The sequence below is a fragment of the Temnothorax nylanderi genome, unplaced genomic scaffold (genome assembly GCF_030848795.1).
Source record: "Temnothorax nylanderi isolate EJ_2023f unplaced genomic scaffold, tnyl_v1.0 TNYL_tig0036_pilon, whole genome shotgun sequence".
NCBI classification, from domain to species: Eukaryota; Metazoa; Arthropoda; class Insecta; order Hymenoptera; family Formicidae; genus Temnothorax; species Temnothorax nylanderi.
The window spans coordinates 1031844-1050111 of record NW_027249098.1 but is presented as its reverse complement, the minus strand read 5'-3'; the positions used below and the strand labels follow the sequence as shown (position 1 = coordinate 1050111).

Sequence of the window (18268 nt, the reverse complement as noted above, 5' to 3'; positions counted from 1 at the left end):
CAGTTTCCGTTCAAAGCCGCGGTGGACCACGGCGAAGGCGTGAAGACGAAGTGCGCTCGTCTCTTTCACTTCTTTGGAAGAGAGTGTATCGATTACGTCGCCCGGCCGATCGAACGTCGAGAGGTCTCGGACCTTTCGTCAGTTTATGACATAACGATTAGCATGGTACCATCGCGTTTAATCCACGTGCTTGAGTCAGCCTGTGTGTGCACCGGCCCGTTTCGCAATCGCTTTCTCCGATTATGCAATGCGAAGTCAGTTGTTCACCTATCTTTGTTCGCCGAAACAAAATGCCGCGTCGCTCCCGGGAGAAGTGTCATTATCATCTCGTCACGTTAATTTACCTGTCCCGCTTCACAATTACGTCGTTTTAGACATTATTACAATGGCGGACAGCCCCATTTTTCCGCCGCGACGCGAAGCAAGTGGAAAAAAGCCGAGAGAATGAGACGTCTCTAACAAATTGGTACGCAGTCTGTCTCTTGGCGAGAACTGAGAACTATTTCACAATGGATGTAGCTGTTTGCTTTTTCTCCTCTATGCGTTTACATTACCGAAAGAAATGTATTTCTTAATTTCTTTCTTGTCTCGATCACTCCCTTCTACTTCTCCAAGCGTGGACCTTCGCATATCGGAGCAAAGATATAATTAGGGTTGTATAACTCTGTTGCAATATCACCTTTACGTATCGCAAACTAGACCTACAAAAATCTTAATGTAAAGAATACGTAATATCCGCACTGTTACGTCACCGTTTGAAGAATGGAGTCTGAGATAAAAAGCTCCGGGGCTGGCAAGCATGTGATTGTATCGAGATACACGTCGGATTTCAAGACAGCTCTTAATAAAAAAAAAAAAGAAAAGTGGCAATCATTGAATCGTATAAACGCCGTATCTTACGTTATATCGGTGTCATATCCGTGTTCGTCTTACGTCGATGAAACGTAATCGCGACAGCCACGCACAAAGCATACTGTACTAGGATTATGATAGAGTCGGTTAAGGGCATACCGTGTCTTCCGCGTAGAAAGTGCCACTTATCGCGTTACTGCTCGCGAGCTTTCATCTCTCTAGCCCCGTCGAGTGCGCGCGTAAGAACTTCTTTTTTCATACGAGAATATATTACGTTGATTACATCACGCCGGTACTTATATTCATCTTTCCGTTTTCATCTCGGCCCGTAAGAAGAGAGTTTACCGCTCGTTATTACGATACGATCATGTAACCGTTATGCCTGCCTTGCGTGTATTACGAGGATTATGTCACGGCGTTTTACGATCAGTTAACGCTATTGTGTACGTCTAACGAGCGGCGACATGCCGAATCCCGCGCGCTCTTTTTGACGAGCTCGAATTTCCATCAAAATGCCGATTTGCGCCAATGACGATTCCGCGAATGCGTCCCGTATTTTCGACCTTTAGTAACATCGGCCTTTGCGACCAAGGACGAGACAAGATGCTCCGAAGATCGCGATTGAAATTCGCGCGGCGTTAATCGATTCGACAAATTATTCTGGCGAACGTGATTAGAAAACTCGATGCAGACGTCACAGACAATGTCGTTATGTTGTCGCCGTATAATTGATGACTTTCAACCCTTTCGCGTGACATAATTTGCGATTATGGCTAAAATGTTAATATTGATATTACATGCGCACGATTTCCATCCTTCAATAAAAGAGAAATTTCACTTATCAACAAAAATGTTCGTGATTATAAATTTGTAATTTAATATCCATTAACCCTACATTACTCATGTAGTTTTTTCAACGTTATATATTCGTATGGGATGTATTTTACACTCCAACATTATATCTCAATTCTTATTGCTCTCTATGACGATTTACAATTAAATAAAAGTTGATAATATTCAATATATTTTTTACATAAAAATAAGTGTAAAAGTTCTTTTTTAATTAGGAACCAATTTGTGCAGCATTTGATTTGTAAAAAAACTTTATTCTGCGAAATTATATATAGTAGATTTCTAAAACTGCGGTATATTTTACACCCCACATGAGTAACGCAGGGTTAAATATAAAAGCCAATGTAAAAGCATCAAACTAAAATGTGCGAAATAAAAGGTAGTTAAATTTTTTGTCAATTTGCATTTTATCTTTTTTTTTACCTTTAAAACAAAATGCCATGGCGTTAAGCGTTCTTGGTTATTAAACAAAAGCGTGTCAGATTCTGATAAAGCAAATTAAAGTGAAATTCTTACCTACTATTTCCATTTCCAAAACTTAGTTTCTTAAAAGTTTTTATGTTTGCAACTAAAAAAAATTTTAAAATATAGACACTGAAATTTCATTCAGCATCTATGAGAAAAAATAAGCAACCTCTATAGAAAAGACTTAGATTAAGAATAAAATATGCTAAATGTAAGTACGTGCCATGCAAATTAATTCGAAAAATTCTACTTTCACGCTTACTCAATTTGCTTCTTGAGGAACCGCGCGAAATCGAAGCTGCGGAGATCTATGTCTTAAGCACAATCTTATAAAGGTATCCTATAATATATATAAACGTACTCCGATCGTGGTGCCTCAGGTACACACTTGGAAGCGACTGCCCCACTCTTGCTGGTCAATCGCTCTTTTATAATTTCCAGCGCGTTGCCCTTCCTCCACCTCTTTTCCAATCGCGAACGAGCGGTGTCCTCGCCGTGGCCCGCGAGTCCTTCGGGGTACAAGAAGGCGACCTCGCCTTTGTTCCCAACGTACAAATTGAACGTAAAATACAACTTTCCCGTAAACGTCCCGCCGAAGGTAAACTCGTAGACTGTGCTAGTCTCGCTCGTCTTCTACCCTCTTTTATAGATACGTAAATAGCATAGAATGCGCGATACTATCGGTTTCGTAACGACCCCCGGTTGTACACTCGATCTGGTTCCGGACGCCGATCGTCTTCTCGCCGACTCGATCGTAGGTAGATATATCCGGTTCAACAGGTTGGTTCAAGGTGAATCTCATGCGAAGGTCTTGTACTTCGTACTTTGCAAAGTTTATTTGCTCTAATTGAGATAAATGTATGTTTCCGTGCATCAAAACACAATCAAACCAAAACGTTTTAACGTCATGCAATGTTACACGTGGATGTGTTGTAAAATAAAAAAGAGTTGTAAAATGCAAAATCAGAAATGAAGCTTACGAGCAGCTTAAAAAAGTTAGTCGGCCGGTTGCCTGGAGATAAATTTGCATACAATAGCAAACAATTGACCCAGGTGATTACGCTCAAAAAAAGCTCAATTTTATTGTTTCTCGTAGCAAGAATACAGAATTAATTTGAAACAAAGTTAATTTGATGACGGGAAAAGCAGCTATTATCCGTGTCATCTAAACGGATGTAAAAAATAATGTTCGGTAACCAAGCTGAAAATTGTCGGGTCTATCTTCATTCGTCATTCGCGTTTATCTTCGGTGGCACCTCAGCGGCGAAAGGGGCAGCTATCGTGCGTTGCGCGCAGGATGTCAGTGTCGCCACGATCTTAGCGAATCGTTAAAAAAAAAGTCGAATCGAGCAAGTCCCGTTCCGCGATAAATAGGAAACGCTCTCCAGGTTCTCCAGTTTCGCGGTTTTCACGGGGGAAAGAGCGTCGTGATTGCTATAATAAACTAATCGCGCATTTTCATGAACATATACATACATGAACTTTCTATTTCCCGTCACGGAGAAGCGAAGTAAAGGGGGCGAATTGTAAGTGCCGCGATGTAATATACATAGTCTTTGCGTGTTACAGGACGTAACTTCTGACTAGTTGCGTCACATCTCATCGGTGCACGTAAGAGGTAAATGAGAGATACTTTTTTTTTATCCTGCAGACGTAACGTCGCGAAGCGAAAACTCTAACATTGATTGATCCGTCTTTAAGTTGCGTCATGAGGAAATCGTAAAATGTGGGCTTAATTAAGGGAAAAATAAATGGGCTGTAACGAAGATTAAGATCAAGTCTTGATGATTAAATAATCTCGTATATTAGAAAAGTACTAAAAATGCTAATGTGTACAAAGTCATAAAATATTTAATTCATTTCCGCATTCGTCGGTTGACCGCAACTTGCAACATGTAGAAGAATCATTAAATATAAGGGTAGTCTCCAGTGATATTGTCACACACAACTCAGTACTTTAAATGCTTTCTCCCCATCTCTCTTTACTTTTACGTCCGAAAACTTTTACTTTACAGAAATATTAAAACTTATTATATTATAATATTATTATAATATTATAATAACGTAATAATCATAATATAATAATTGTAATATTATATAACTATCATAATATTATAATAATATTATTATCTTAAGATGCTAATAAAATAGATGCAGGTTCTGTGACTGGTTTAACCAATCTTTAAATTGTGTTTAAGACGTGGATGATGCGTGGCTCTAGGGCTTCGCGAGTGATTAGAAACTCAAAGGTCCGTGGTTCAATTCCGGCCCGACCTTCATCCCACATATACCTCGTTTAAGAGGTGGAATACCCATTTTAATGGGTAGTGAAGCTAAAGATTAAAGTTCCAATGGATTAATAATTCGTTTAAGAGTTTAAAAGAATTATTGCATAGTGAAAATGGTCGAAAAAAAGAGATTGATTGAAATTATATATATTGAACTTAGAGTTGTTTGTGTCAAATTACCTTTGAGTAGAAGACACCTTAATCTCCCTCAGGACCGAGGGAATTCGTAAAAACTCCCCTGTGTTTAAGACGGGCTTAAATATAAAACTATGAATACCGGCCTAAGAGCATTGTATCCTAAAATCAAAAGATTTTATATAAATTAAAGACACTAACTGGAAATCCATTCTGACTATAATCGGATTTATCGGATTTCTAACATAAAATATAAGTAAAATATTCTGTAAGTAGTTTTCAAGGCATTTTCAAGATACAATTTGGCACTTAATTCTTCTCCAACTTATTCCTATTTAACTTATTCCTATCCGTTAGAACGATGACTATACGTAATCGAAAGAAATTCTTTCTTTCACGTCTTGGAAAACATTGGATTTACGTTTACCTAGAAACAATTACTTACAGCTAAGAAGACGGAAGGAAAAACGCGAAATATAATCGAGCGACTTTTCAGTTGCATAAGAGCGATCGGTGGTAACAACGTAACATTTACAGTACGGATATAATATGTCGTTATTTAACGTATGCAATATCACGGTCGGTTACTCGCTCACAAATCGTTATGAATCCAAATGCAATTACAGAAAGAAAGTTTCAAAGGCCGCGATATCACATACGTACCGGGAGAATTATCTTAATTCATGTAAGCTCGCTTAATCGCGCGTAACTATATTCTGATTACGTGCTTCACCGGATGTAAGCGATATGACATCACATATTATCATCCGCGAAAATCACCGCTCGTCTTCGATATCCACAATCCGGAAGTAATACATACGAAAATTTCATCATGCGCTCGAGCGGACGAACTGTGAACTCATATTCGTGTTCAAGCTGGCTTTCATTAATGAAATTGGCACAGTCCGATCTCTTTAAATTATCGAAATTATTCCTTGTGATGAAGAATCGGCAAGAAGGTCGACCGACGATTTAATTAACCAAAGTAGAAACGCGTTTCAAAAAATATTCATGGTTAGAAAATATATTCGCTCAAGAGAGAGAGTAGGAACTACCTATATAATCTTAAGATTATCGTAACACATTGTGATCGAAACAGTTACGCGGAGAAAAGATACACTAAAAAAAAAAAATACTTAGATCCAAGAAAATATTTTTTCACATAGTACCAATGGCTTATTTACTTAATATAATCACATATTTATTTAGAATTAGATATCTTTACTTAAATTAAGTAAAAATATCTAATTCTAAATAAATATGTGATTATATTAAGTAAATAAGCCATTGGTACTATGTGAAAAGATATTTTCTTGGATCTAAGTATTTTTTTTTTCAGTGTACGTGCTACACAGTCGGGCGTTTGTTAATTCAGTCGTAGAAAGTACAGTAACTTTATCAGTCTTTATTTAGGACCATGTACGATCGCTCTTTATTGTCTACCGTATATCTGAACCTTGTTATAGGCCCCTTTACAACCGGCATTATTTTGTATCAGACTCCGTTTAACAGTAGCAAATTTATTTTCGGAGAGCGTTAGCCCGGTCTCCATCATTGCATCCATAATGCACATCGATAAGGCGTTCTCGTCCAAAGGAAGATAATAAAAGAATCTGATATCCTTACTAATTATATCTTCATTGATGAAAATGTTCTCTATTTTCCTTATACTTGGATATGAACTTACATCGAAATTAAAAACCGCCAGTACGGTCACGAGCTTATCTTTATACGTGTCTTGATATCTTTTAAAAAATTTTGCGACGTCCATCAAATCGCGTTCCTTCAGGTTTTCTATGATGATCAGACCCGGCTGTAAGAAAGGAATATTGAATTCGAACCCAGTCCTGATTGGTGGGAAATACTGACGAATAGAGTATTTCCTCGGGAAATTTTTCTTTATGATCTCCACCGTGTACGATTTACCAACGCCCGTACCACCGATGAGGGTTATTATCTTCAAGCGAGGTGTATCAGACAAAAGATATTCGCTCAGATCGGATATTAGTGCGTCTTGACCATGAATCCGCTTCAATTCGACCACGGCGCTCGCAAAATCACTGCTGTGTTTGCGATCCTGACTCTCACTCATGTATACCGCGATCGAGAATACGACTATCACAGTCAATGGTAGAAACATTAAACGTTTGCAGCAAGACATTTTCGACAGATAGTTCGAAGAAAACGATCGGATGTTGTCTCTCCTATTTGAACGAATGTTGTCTCTCCTATCTGAACTGACGTTATCTCTCCTATCTGAACTGATGTTGTCTCTCCTATCTGAACTGATGTTGTCTCTCCTATCTGAACTGATGTTGTCTTTCCTATCTGAACTGATGTTGTTCTTCTGATTTGAATCTAATGAGCCCTTCGATTCCTCTACATGCATTTTGCTGCCTTTATTCACAGCCGAGAACTGTCTTTGCCTCGCATAAGCCTTGTTCAGTATCACGAGGTTATTGCCAGCTTTTGAGGTCGAGGGAAGACTTTGAGCTAAGATGTTAGGTGAGGTCCTTTCACGTGTGGGTTCCTTTATTTCATGGTAGTCAGAGTCATAATTCTTTCCATTAGTTACATTTGATGATACTGATCCTCCATTAGCAGTATATGGCGATGGATTCATAAAATTCTTCTTAATTGTCGACATATCCGGTTTTGTAAACTTTTCGGGCTTCGATTTTGGGCACCGAGAATTTTGCACAAAAGTGGCAAATGGGATTGCAGTAGAAGATGTCGGTCGACTCCTAGATTCCTCTTCATTTGTCAAATGCGATAACTCTTTGTACTTCAATTTTGGGCTCGGAAGACTTTGACTGAAAGAAGTGCCAGGTAGGCTTGCAGCGGAAGATTCCTTTTCACTTTCTACCTTCTTCGATTTCCTCATCCCTTCGTCCAAATCTTCGTTCAAGTCCTCGGCGATCTTTTTGGCTGATTTTATGTTTGTAACAGTATAAATTCCCCTATTAATTCCCACATCCATTTTAAATTTAATTGGCTGAGTTATATTTGATCCTCCATCAGTAGCAGATAATGTTGGGTGACTCGTAGATGCCTCTTCAATTTCTATATCCTGATTTTCCATTGGTCCTTTAGCTGATTGTTTACACTGAATGTCGCATAAATTCCCAGAGCTGCTGTCGGACGTTGAATCTTCACAACTGCAAATGATATTTTATTAATTCCATTTAGCATTATATCTTTAAGACAAACGCGCATTCTAGTCCTCGAATAATCATGTTAACACTAACTGCGTGTGCGTATGTTCGAATTAAATTCAGTTTCAATTTCACAAGTTTGATTATACATTACTGCTCTAATTAACAGTAAGAATTAAATTAAAAGAAGCAAAATCAAATCTTTAAAGAAGTCTAAAGTTAGATGTCATTAACGTATCATGCAACAAAGCTCTTTTGCTATTCATCTGAGAATTTGTTATGATTCCTACTTGAAATAAAAAAAAATATTAGTACCTATAAATCAGGGGAAATTCTTCCTTGCTGCGTGTTTTGACTATACTATCCCAATTTTTGTTGTCCAAATTGTTGTCCAAATTGTCGGATATTTGCACTCGCACTCGGTTGAATTCGTGTCCGTTGAAGGTGTTTATCCTAGACCATGGCGTATAATACCTCTGCTTCTCGTATTTAGACTTGTTGAAGCCATTCGTGATATTCTCGCAATTCTTTTTCATAATTTGAGAGACCGATTTGAAAGGTTTCCTGCGAGAGACGACCCTAGGATAACCTACAAACCACAATAGCACGTGTTTACACCCCGTCTCTGTTCCACGTCTTTGTCCCGCGCGGATCGAAGCACTCGAAGAGACCTTTAGGAGCCGAGGAGCTTACCTGACTTTCCTTAATTTTTATCGCTCATAAATGGCTAACGCAAAATCGGACGAGAGTACTCCAGGGTCAGGAATCAGGATGCCAAATGTCCTTTGTTATCGGTGTACAATCGGATCAAGGCGAGCCAGTCATAAAAACTCTAACTGTCCTCTAGACGTTAGACCATCGTTAGACCGATTGTCCTAGACCACTTAGACGCCCATGTTCAAATTCCGGATACGCGTACCAGTGACTCGAACCATCGTCGATGAGAAAATTACCAAAAGGTTCGTCAATCCTCGAATTGCACTTATATATTCAGCCTATAAATAAATTTTTGAAACATGTAAATCAAAACGGGAAGGTCGAAGACCTTCTTTCTTTCAAGCTACACTCTCTACACTCTCGTCATTTCCTCCTCTGTCTTTTAAAGCGCGACTCCGTAACTCGACTCTGCTCCGAAATCGAACGGGTGCAAACGCGCCCGAAGCGAGAAGCCACGGGCTATCCGGCCTCGCTGTCCGGCCCTGCGGATGCCACAAAACGGAGTATACCTCACGGACCGAGATGCAATCGCGATACAACCTTCAAGCCTCGCACGAAAAAAAAAAGAATTGTTTAACGGCCGTTTTTCAGGCCGCCGCGACGGCGACCGGAGCAGCGCGCGTTGACGCGTGCGTGCCTCGTGTCGTGATGAAAATTAACGCGTTTACGCGGTCCGATTCGCGCGTTCCCTCGTTTCACAACACCGCAGGTCGCGTTCGGTGTCAGCACTCAGCAGCAGCAGCAGCAGCAGCAGCAGCAGCAGCAGCAGCCCAGTCCGGTGGTTCCGACCGCTTCCGGCCGCGCCAGCAGGCCAGCCGGGACCGCCTCACTCCTCAGTTCCTGCTCGCGTATCGACGAGCGAGGGCGAAACGTTTTCCTCGAAACGCGGCGCGCGCCGTTTGCCTCCCTCGGTGATGTGACACCCGGTGGTGGTCGAACGTGACGGTGCGGCAGCAGCGAGAGAGAAGCCGAACGAAAGAGAGGAAAAAAATGCGGCCGAGCGCGAGCGTTTGCCTGCCGCTTCTGCTGCTGGTGGCCGCGGCGAGCGCGAGGATCCACAAGCTGGACATACGGGTTGGTTGCGTCTCCCACTGTCTCCCAGACGGCGCCGTCCGTCATTATCGTTATCACGCGCCTGATCGCGCCTTGGGAAAGAGAGCGTGATGCCCGAAAGGCAGCGCTCCGAAATGCGTCTACGACCTCGTCGAATCACCTTATTTATATGAGTCGGCGATTATCGCCGACAAGCGCGCGGTAGGATAAGATCCTGCGAGAGGAAAGGCGAAAGACGCGCGTTACGTTTTGTTACGCACGTATCAATCGGCCATACGGAATCGACGTGGTGTCATCGGCGATATCGTGAGCGCATCGATAATTCCGGAGCGCGCTACGTCGCTTAACGTCACGATACTCACGATGCAATTATCGATCTTATTAATTCTGTTTCTGTGACTGTGACCGGCAGTGACAGTTGACGGACGTCAGGCTGACGCTAACGCGAGGTTCCTTTCGGAGCGAGAATCGTATAGTCCTGGAAAAGATTGTGACGCGCGCAGTCACGGATTATGCTAATTCGCAAGCGGAGCGGTACGTCCCTGGACAAATTTTCCAGAGATATTGTCGAGAGGATGTCGACCCGGGAATTGTCGAATCTCTCGCACAAAACCTGTTCCCTTTCGGACGGTTCTTCGGTCCCCTAGCTCCTCCTTTCGCATTCTTGACAGAATATACCTGCTCTCGCTCACGGAAGTGTCGTATTCGTATTTCAGAAAGACGGAAGGCACTACATCACCTTGAGCACATTCGGCTTCTACAAGGGCGGCATCCTGACCGTGAATCTCACGAACTTCAAGTTCGAGCCGACGGACGCCGATAAAAAGTTGACACCGGAAAGCGCGAGCAAGGCCGTGGTGAGTTGCTAATAATATTCGGCTCATAATTTCTTCCGCAAACCACATACGCGTCTTGATGGATTTATGAAGTCATTAAATACTTTTTGGGAAATTTGGAGGCGATGCTTTTTTAAGAAAATTATGGAACAACGAGAGTTCCGCGACAGTAAGTAAATGACGAAGAGATCATTCTTTCACATATTTTGATATAAAACATTGCAGCGCTATTTGTAGCGATTATGTTACGTTAATATTATTATACATATTGGTAATTTTATAGCAAAGTTTCTCTAATAACTTCAGTATAATTATTCATGTTATTTTATGTAAAAAGTATTCATATTATTCTTATAGGATGATCATCGGAAAGTGAAACTAAATGGCTGTTATTTTCTAACAAATAGACAGGATGAAATTAATTAAGCACTAATCTGCAGAAGAAATCTGTTACTAGCATGTGCAAAAAGAATGTATGAAATTGCAAAAGTAAACATTATAAAAGGCCAAAAACTTGGTTGATCGCATGACTCAGTAATATATGTTCAAAAGATTTTGGAATAAACGGCCATTTTCATGAAAAAAGTCTTCAAAGACACAGTTACAGTTATTAACAATAGAAAGCGTACTTAATAGTTTCTAAAAGTGCCTCTCGTTATAGCACGAGTTCAACTCGGAGTTGAAACAGTCATCATTTCGAAAATATATTACGCATCGCCATCATGTAATCAGGGCGCGAATTGTTGCTCCTTTTTTATAACATTTGTTTTTGCAAGTGCTCACATGTGTGTCACTTTTTGCACTAACATACTAATAAAAATGATGAGTTTCTTCTACTGTATATTGTTTAATTCATTTCATTATGTTCACTCGTTACAAAGTAATAGCTATTTACGTCTAGCAACTTCCCGACTATTCTATAACTAAATTGCTTCGAGTTGTTATTCATAATTTCAATCTAATGTAAAAAGATGTTCGATTGCAAAGTTCACTCTATTTTTACGCTTGATTAAACTTTGATTACGAAGCAGCGACGTTGCAACAATACGTCGCTGTCGTGCAGCAACGGACACCTGTTACCGTCTTCCGCACTCACGAGGAGAACCACCCGCGTTTATAAATAAGCGCGCGGGTATGCGGATGTATCATCGCCTTGTTAGATTCGTGAATGACTTGTTCACGCTTGCAGCGCAGAGCGTGAACTACTGACGCATAAGACTTATTTATTTGGCGGTGCAGGTCATCATTGATTATTATTGTCTCTAAAAGATGTTAATCCTTACAAATCGTTATCTATCTTTGCGCAAAAAACCTTACTTCTTATTTACTTAAAATTTTGTGACTTAATTTTATATATCGCTAGAATTTATTAGAATAGAGAACGTCTTTTTGGCAAAATAAAAAAGTTAAGTGTAAACGGCTAATCATACAACTTATATGAGTTTGTTTTTGTATCGTTCACAATAATGGCATTTTCGTTTTGTTCGCAGTTTGGATTTAGCTTGGGTCGAACGCTCATCGATGCCATTAATCCATATGTGCACAATCATCTGGACAGATGCTTGCTGCAAAATGTTTCGAATCTCAAGACCGAGCAGAAGGATGACAGCTCGATCATATACTTTACCATGGACTTGAAGAATTTAACGTATGTATTAGGAAGAATTTAACGTACGCAATCGCAGAACGTGGCAAGTGACGCTGGAGGTTTGCAATTCGATTTTAATATTGCAGAATGCAGGTGAACTGCAGTAGCAACGTATACGCGGCGCACATCTACAGGGATCCCAGCGCGGTGTTAATGTATCGAACAAAGAGGAGTTCGCTGTCAGCGAGATTCAGCGATACCGCGCTCTTCCCACGGAGAAAACGGAACACGTCGCACGGTGAGTCGACGCTCGCAGTATCGGATCGCTCACGAAGCTATTTCTACCCCCCTCGCGCGACGGTAAAACTATGCGAGGTGGCATGTGTCAGCGCGAGAGTAAATATCCGCTAACAAATGTCGGAACGAACGCGCGCGTCTCATCGATTTTTCACGTCAATCCGACGGTATTCCACACGTGTAACGTGGGCTGCGTTTATACTTAACAATATTACACAACGTGTGATACACGTGTCACGGACTTGCAACATTTGGCATATGCTTAACAACGTGATAATTATGCGAGAAGATAGACTGCGACAGATATCTCGTTTAGCTTCCACGCGTTGCACAATCCGGGAGTTGATCTCAGACGTGAGATTTGCCTCGAAAAATTCCGATCTAAATGCTATTGCTGTTTGCTATGAATAGAGCAATGAAATCCGGCCTCATCTAGGACATACGCAAAAAACGATGTCTGGTACATGTTATCAGCAATGCGTGTGCTGTATATCGAAAATAAACCATCATGGCATCTGCCAGATATTTTCGACACTTCTCCACCGTCTAATATTAGAAACGTAAATTGCAACAGTTAAAAACAGGTGCAAACTGGAGACTTGGCTTATGATCCTGAAACGAGTCATTTGCCGTTAGCCATTAGCAATTATTATTATCCTGACAATTTCATTTCGAGATCCAACAGTCGATTATTATGACACAATATTATGACGCGTCATAGAGATAATAAATATTAATAAATGCGTGATGAAAAGAGAGATCTTTTTTAAACATACAATGACTACGATTTTATTATTATGTTTAAAAATGTTTACGAAAGGGCTGAACAACCTCTTTTCGTTTAACAGCTATTGAGAGAATTTTATAAGATTTTTAACAGTCTGTATCTCTAAAACGAGGCCACTTTGAGACCACATTTTCTTCATAAAACGACCTAAAAAAACAACTCGTAAAATATTAGACAGTACCTAAAAAACATGCTGTATGAATGCGAACAAATTTAAAGAATTCGGTCGACGAGCGAATTTACGACGATCGAGGCGCATAATCCGCGCATTATTCAGGCGACTGCTTTTAACGATGATCGATGCGGTCACGAGGCGACATCGGTGATCGAACGTCATCGTAGATGAGAGACGCTATAATTAACACGACTCGTCCCCGATCTTATAAATAACGCGAAACTAAGGTATTTTGGAAAACTCGGTTAGGTAACTGCCTCTTTTGCGTATAGTACATTTATCACCGACGATGTCTCGCGTCAGTGCCATTCGCGGACACGCCGACGACTCACCCGAGACAATGACACTTGTTTTCACCTTTCGCGTGCGAGCGGGTTTTTACACTCCATTTTCTTTCAGAAATTCGTCGCTAGATAAAAATTCTTTTCTGCGCAGTGCTCGAGAAGGCCGTCGGTCGCGGCAATGACCCGAGGCCCGGGTCGGACAGCAACGCGTGCTCTCGTCTGAGATTACCGATGACGATGGAGACGACGCCCAAGGGCGAGAGATCGTACAACACGAGCCTCGTCATGTACGTCGCCAGCGAGGAGGAGGAGGGCCTGTACAATCTCTATTTTCACAACTGTCAGAATTATGATAATAACAAGGAACCGCTGCTCGTGGATTTCACGGTGAGATTACCCGGAGAATTGAATTAGGAGATTAAACGATCGTTCGTCAGGACTGAAGAAACATTCCTCTCCGTAGGTGGAAATAGCGGAGATTAATAACGACAACTTCCTCAGCGCCGGCGAAATGCCGCTGCCGGCTCTGTATTTCACGATGGCGCTACTCTTCTTCTTGTCGGGCTGCTTCTGGGTATTTATTCTTAATAAAAGCAAGTAAGTGCGAAACGGCAGAGAGATATAATAACGAGCAGCATTAGAGCAGAACAGAATGTAAACGTGTTACTTTCGCGCTGTAGGCATTCTGTATTCAAAATCCACTACTTAATGGCTGTGCTGGTGTACCTGAAGTCTTTCTCACTGTTGTTCCACGGTATAAATTACCACTTCATCCAGACCAAGGGTGAGCACGTCGAGGCGTGGGCGATTTTGTACTATATTACACATCTTCTGAAAGGCGCTGTTCTTTTCATCACTATTGTGCTCATTGGCACGGGCTGGAACTTTATAAAGCACATTCTTTCGGACAAGGAAAAGAAACTCTTCATGCTGGTCATACCATTACAAGTAAACGTCAACGTCCTTTTCTTATTTGTAGTTTAAGTGAATTTTTTTTTGATCGATCAATCAGAACCAATCTTTTTTATTAACATGTTATCTGCCCAGTGAGTTTCTTATGTCTTATATGTACACAACAGAATTTTTATCATCTAAGGAATATATTGAGTTATGCATTTTTTGCTTTATATTGTCCAAGCAATTACTGTTATTCAAAACTTTATATTAAATAATTTATTTTAGACGTCGGTCCCGGATGATCATTATGGCAGTTGACATCGTTAATATCGATCTCTAAATACATCTCGATTTGAATTGAAATTATTAGTAAATTTAAACATTCTTCTTTATTACCGAGGCATTAAATGTCAAAAACTAAGTGTGCAAATTGTATAATTGTGTAATTGTCTGGTACATGATGACCTTAAAGATGTAACAGAAATACATTTCTTCGTAGGTGTTGGCAAATGTGGCTGAGATAATAATCGAGGAAAGCGACGTGGGTAATTTGCGCCGCGAGACCTCGCGGGACATGTTCATACTTGTCGATTTGGTGTGTTGTGGCGCAATTCTATTTCCGGTGGTGTGGAGCATCAGGCATTTAGAAGAGGTCGCCCGCACAAACGATAAAGCGGCGATGAACTTGCGCAAGCTCGTGCTATTTAAGCATTTCTATATTATGATAGTCTTCTACATATACTTCACCCGTATTATAATGTACATACTCAAGGTACGTTATTTCGTGATTTACGTTGATTTGCACGTATTAATCTCACGAATATAGTCACAGTCGCAAATCATGAATCCTCCTTTGATGTATTCGGTTTCCCTTCGCAGATTACAGTGCGCTTTGACTACCAATGGCTGGATGAAACGTTCCGAGAGATGGCAACCTATACATTCTTCGTTTTAACAGGCTACAAATTCCGACCAGCGTCCGCGACCACGTATTTCACAGTACCGAGCGATGAAGTAGAGCCAGACGACGAGGACGACAAGACCGACGTCGTGTATGTACCAAATTAATCTGTCACGTATAAATTCTTATCAATTCTCTCATTCTCAATTTTTTCCAAGAAAAAACCCCGATAAACTTTATTATATATATATATATATATATATATATATATATCAAATTAGTGCATATTAATACAGCGAAAACGAGAGACTTAACGGGTACGATAATTCATCGAACGCAGCAAAGTAATATATTTGCGTTTAAAAACAATATTTCGTTCAGGCTTTGAATAATCGCTATGAATAATAACAGCTTCGCTTTGCTCACTTTTTCTTCCTTTGAAATCTTTTTAATATCTCGGTGTTTTCTTTTTTCAGTATTTCCGGTGGTAACGGAATCAACAGGGATTTCAGTACAGTGAGTAAAACGCCAAGGGCGGTGAGGTCTGCGACTTCAAAAGTCCCGTCTACTGAGGAGGAGCGGCACGCTCTTTTCCAAAAGTCCTCTCGCGAGTACGACTGAGGATAAATCGTGATAGACCACATCATGCGACGAATGCGCCTATGATTCGCGAATCTCGAGGCTATATTTTGGATTGAAGGGACGAACGAAAGCGCGCGGCGAAATAAGGGCGAACTGAATGTAAAAATAGAGAGAGAGAGTGAGCGTGTGTGTTTTTCCTATTCTCAAATTTATTTTATATTTTTCAGAGGAGAAAGGAGAAAAAATAAAATATTTTGTATATGTGTCCGCAAATGTACTAGGTTGTTCAAATAGGTAAACAAGAAGTAGAAATGAGCAAAAGATATGATTAATTGCTGCACAACGCATTACTATTAAATTTTTAGTGAAAGAAAATGCAAAATCTTACCGAAATTGATGAAAGACTTAAAAAATAGTTCATAAATGACTGTTTTTCAAGAACCCAGGGTACTTAAATTGTGTAACATATATTTAAATAGAGGACGCAGTAAAAATAAACCACATACTGGCCGCTGTACTCACGAATGTTACTCAACGATAATATAGTGTGAATCGCGTTAATGATTTATTCAGACAATACACGGGACAATACACGTATAATGGTTCGCAAAATTCAAAATATTTTACAAATTAGTTTTGGCAGTATCGAAACCATTATTCGTGACAACTTAAAATTCAGGAAACGTATATGTCGACTATACACGGCTAAAAAAGTATCACTAATTTGAGATGGGCTTTACTTCCTCACTCTTTATTATTAAAATTTAGCTAGTGATTTTTATCTGTTTTTAAAGCTCTAAACAGACTTAAGTGATGAATAATTCAAAAATAATGTCGAGATTATTAAAAACAAAATTGAATCCATATCCAGCCAGAAAATTTTTTTAAAAAGGATATCAAATATTTCTACAAATTTGAGAAAAAATCTCGGACTCCAGGGTAAATACGTGAAATAAAAGGTATATTATTTCCCCGAATAAAAGCTCTTTGCACTATTAAAAACAAATCAGTCTCATTTATATTTGAACAATCTAATATGTATACCAGTGTGTTGCATACGCGATGAGTAATCGTGTTTACTTATTCACGATCAAGATGCTTCACATTTCGGTTTAACTTTAATTATGCATCTCACTGAATTGCGGATTTCTTGATTCTCTTCCGCTTTCGTTGTCCACCATTCAATCCAACATTAGTGAGACATTTCTCGTTTAGCTCTTCTTTTCTTCTTACAATTAGTGAGATATTCGATTAGGGTAACTGCTCATCTTAACGTTCCACAATATTACGCAATGTTACAATTCTAACGTGAAAAATGCGAGCGACGATACGAGCGCTTTTTCGACGCGCCTTTTGTAGTCGGTTTTCCGTAGGCATTTAGAGAAACATTTCCATTTTCTTTTTTCCCATGACAGACGCGCTGAACACTTTCCTGGTACGAGAATCACATCTCGCGAACGATGCGGATACTTTTGTATCGCAATTCGTAATTTTACTTTTAGACAAGCGACCGAATTAAACGGTACAATAAACTTATCTAACAATATGTGTCCTCGCGATATTATGCGATACTATTGTGCTAGGATTAATATAACCGTCAGTGGCGGATCTATTGGTACAATAATGAAGCTTAAGGATTTCTATATAATAATAAGGGTATCAAAAGATTTCTACCACACGGGAATGTGCCGAAACGTATTGTTTCTTAAGTCATGATACGTTTTCAATTTCCTTTTCAGTTTTGTTTATATTAATTATTTTGTTAAATACTAATTACATATATAGATCTGTAAATTCGTTATATATTTGTAAGTCGAATTTTCTTTGAAGAGAGATCTCTGTAGGAATGTTAATCTTTTAGAAACGTCAGAAAACGTCCGCTGGAAATATAGATCCGCGATTGACTATGGTACTTACTATTACTACATACATTGTACACACACACACACATTGTCGTTACATTCAGGGTCATGTCTACCCATAAAAACTAACTGAAATTCCAAAAGACGTTGCTCCATGGAAGATAAACACGGCCTTGGTTACATCTGTTACTATAACTGTGTCGTATATATCGAATGGGACACGAAGAGAGTTGAAAGAATAAAGCGGATATTTTTATGAATATGCTCCGTTTACTTTAATTTCTTCCCTCTGCTCTATATGCATGCGTTTGTGTATATCATACACGATGAAATATTGTTGGACATTTAAAATTTCTTCGCGTCAAAAATCGGACTTCAAAACCCAGAAAGAAAATCATCGATTTAGCGAATCTGTATTTATTTCGAGAAGAAGTCGTGTAAACGATTGAGAATTTTGTAGCCGATTCAATGCTAACGCAAACTTGGCGAAATTTATTTAATAGTCCCTAATACCTACAGCACCGTTATTTTTTCATTTCTTT

At 39.8% G+C, this 18268-nt stretch overlaps 3 protein-coding genes across 7 annotated transcripts in view; 1 reads left to right on the top strand and 2 right to left on the bottom strand.

Annotated features, from left to right (window-relative positions):
* Nucleotides 1-18268, bottom strand: part of LOC139771176 (alpha-tocopherol transfer protein-like) — a 106328-nt gene that overhangs the window by 5220 nt on the left and 82840 nt on the right. The window contains exon 1 of one of the 3 annotated variants that reach the window (XM_071703738.1): nt 2432-3043. The exons of 1 other annotated variant lie outside the window; for it this stretch is intronic. The gene's annotated coding sequence lies outside the window, so the exon portion shown is untranslated. Of the gene's footprint in view, nt 1-2431; nt 3044-18268 lie in introns of those variants that run through there. One more of the 3 variants, XM_071703739.1, reaches the window with a different exon arrangement.
* LOC139771171 (uncharacterized) lies at nt 3951-9091 on the bottom strand. 3 transcript variants are annotated; one of them, XR_011717878.1, is made up of 4 exons: nt 8441-9091; nt 8063-8336; nt 4638-7750; nt 3951-4502 (listed from the first exon to the last, which is right to left on the bottom strand). XR_011717878.1 is itself a non-coding variant. In XM_071703733.1 (4 exons), the coding sequence occupies exons 3-4, from the start codon at nt 8281-8283 to the stop codon at nt 6025-6027; spliced, it is 1947 nt and encodes a 648-aa protein (XP_071559834.1). In that variant the 5' UTR covers nt 8284-8336; nt 8441-8742; nt 8812-9091; the 3' UTR covers nt 3951-6024. The 3 variants fall into 3 exon arrangements, 2 of the variants coding, with proteins under 2 accessions (XP_071559834.1, XP_071559835.1); XM_071703733.1 differs by having other exon boundaries at nt 3951-7750; nt 8441-8742; nt 8812-9091; XM_071703734.1 differs by having other exon boundaries at nt 3951-7750; nt 8441-8742; nt 8974-9091.
* Nucleotides 9403-17986, top strand: LOC139771172 (protein GPR107). The gene is made up of 10 exons (XM_071703735.1): nt 9403-9538; nt 10234-10374; nt 11844-12001; nt 12088-12239; nt 13636-13871; nt 13948-14081; nt 14165-14432; nt 14881-15153; nt 15261-15433; nt 15759-17986. Exons 1-10 carry the CDS (start codon nt 9455-9457, stop codon nt 15901-15903), a joined length of 1764 nt encoding a protein of 587 aa, XP_071559836.1. The 5' UTR covers nt 9403-9454; the 3' UTR covers nt 15904-17986.

What these genes read in the sequence shown, in the direction of transcription:
- LOC139771172 (XM_071703735.1), top strand. Translation starts at nt 9,455, where the DNA reads ATGCGGCCGAGCGCGAGCGTTTGCCTGCCGCTTCTGCTGCTGGTGGCC. An exon ending in ATGGACTTGAAGAATTTAAC is followed by an intron (nt 12,002 to 12,087) that starts GTATGTATTAGG and finishes TTAATATTGCAG; the next exon opens with AATGCAGGTGAACTGCAGTA. An exon ending in GACGACAAGACCGACGTCGT is followed by an intron (nt 15,434 to 15,758) that starts GTATGTACCAAA and finishes TTCTTTTTTCAG; the next exon opens with TATTTCCGGTGGTAACGGAA.
- LOC139771171 (XM_071703733.1), bottom strand. Translation starts at nt 8,283, where the DNA reads ATGAAAAAGAATTGCGAGAATATCACGAATGGCTTCAACAAGTCTAAA. An exon ending in GAATTTCCCCTGATTTATAG is followed by an intron (nt 7,751 to 8,062) that starts GTACTAATATTT and finishes TATCATTTGCAG; the next exon opens with TTGTGAAGATTCAACGTCCG.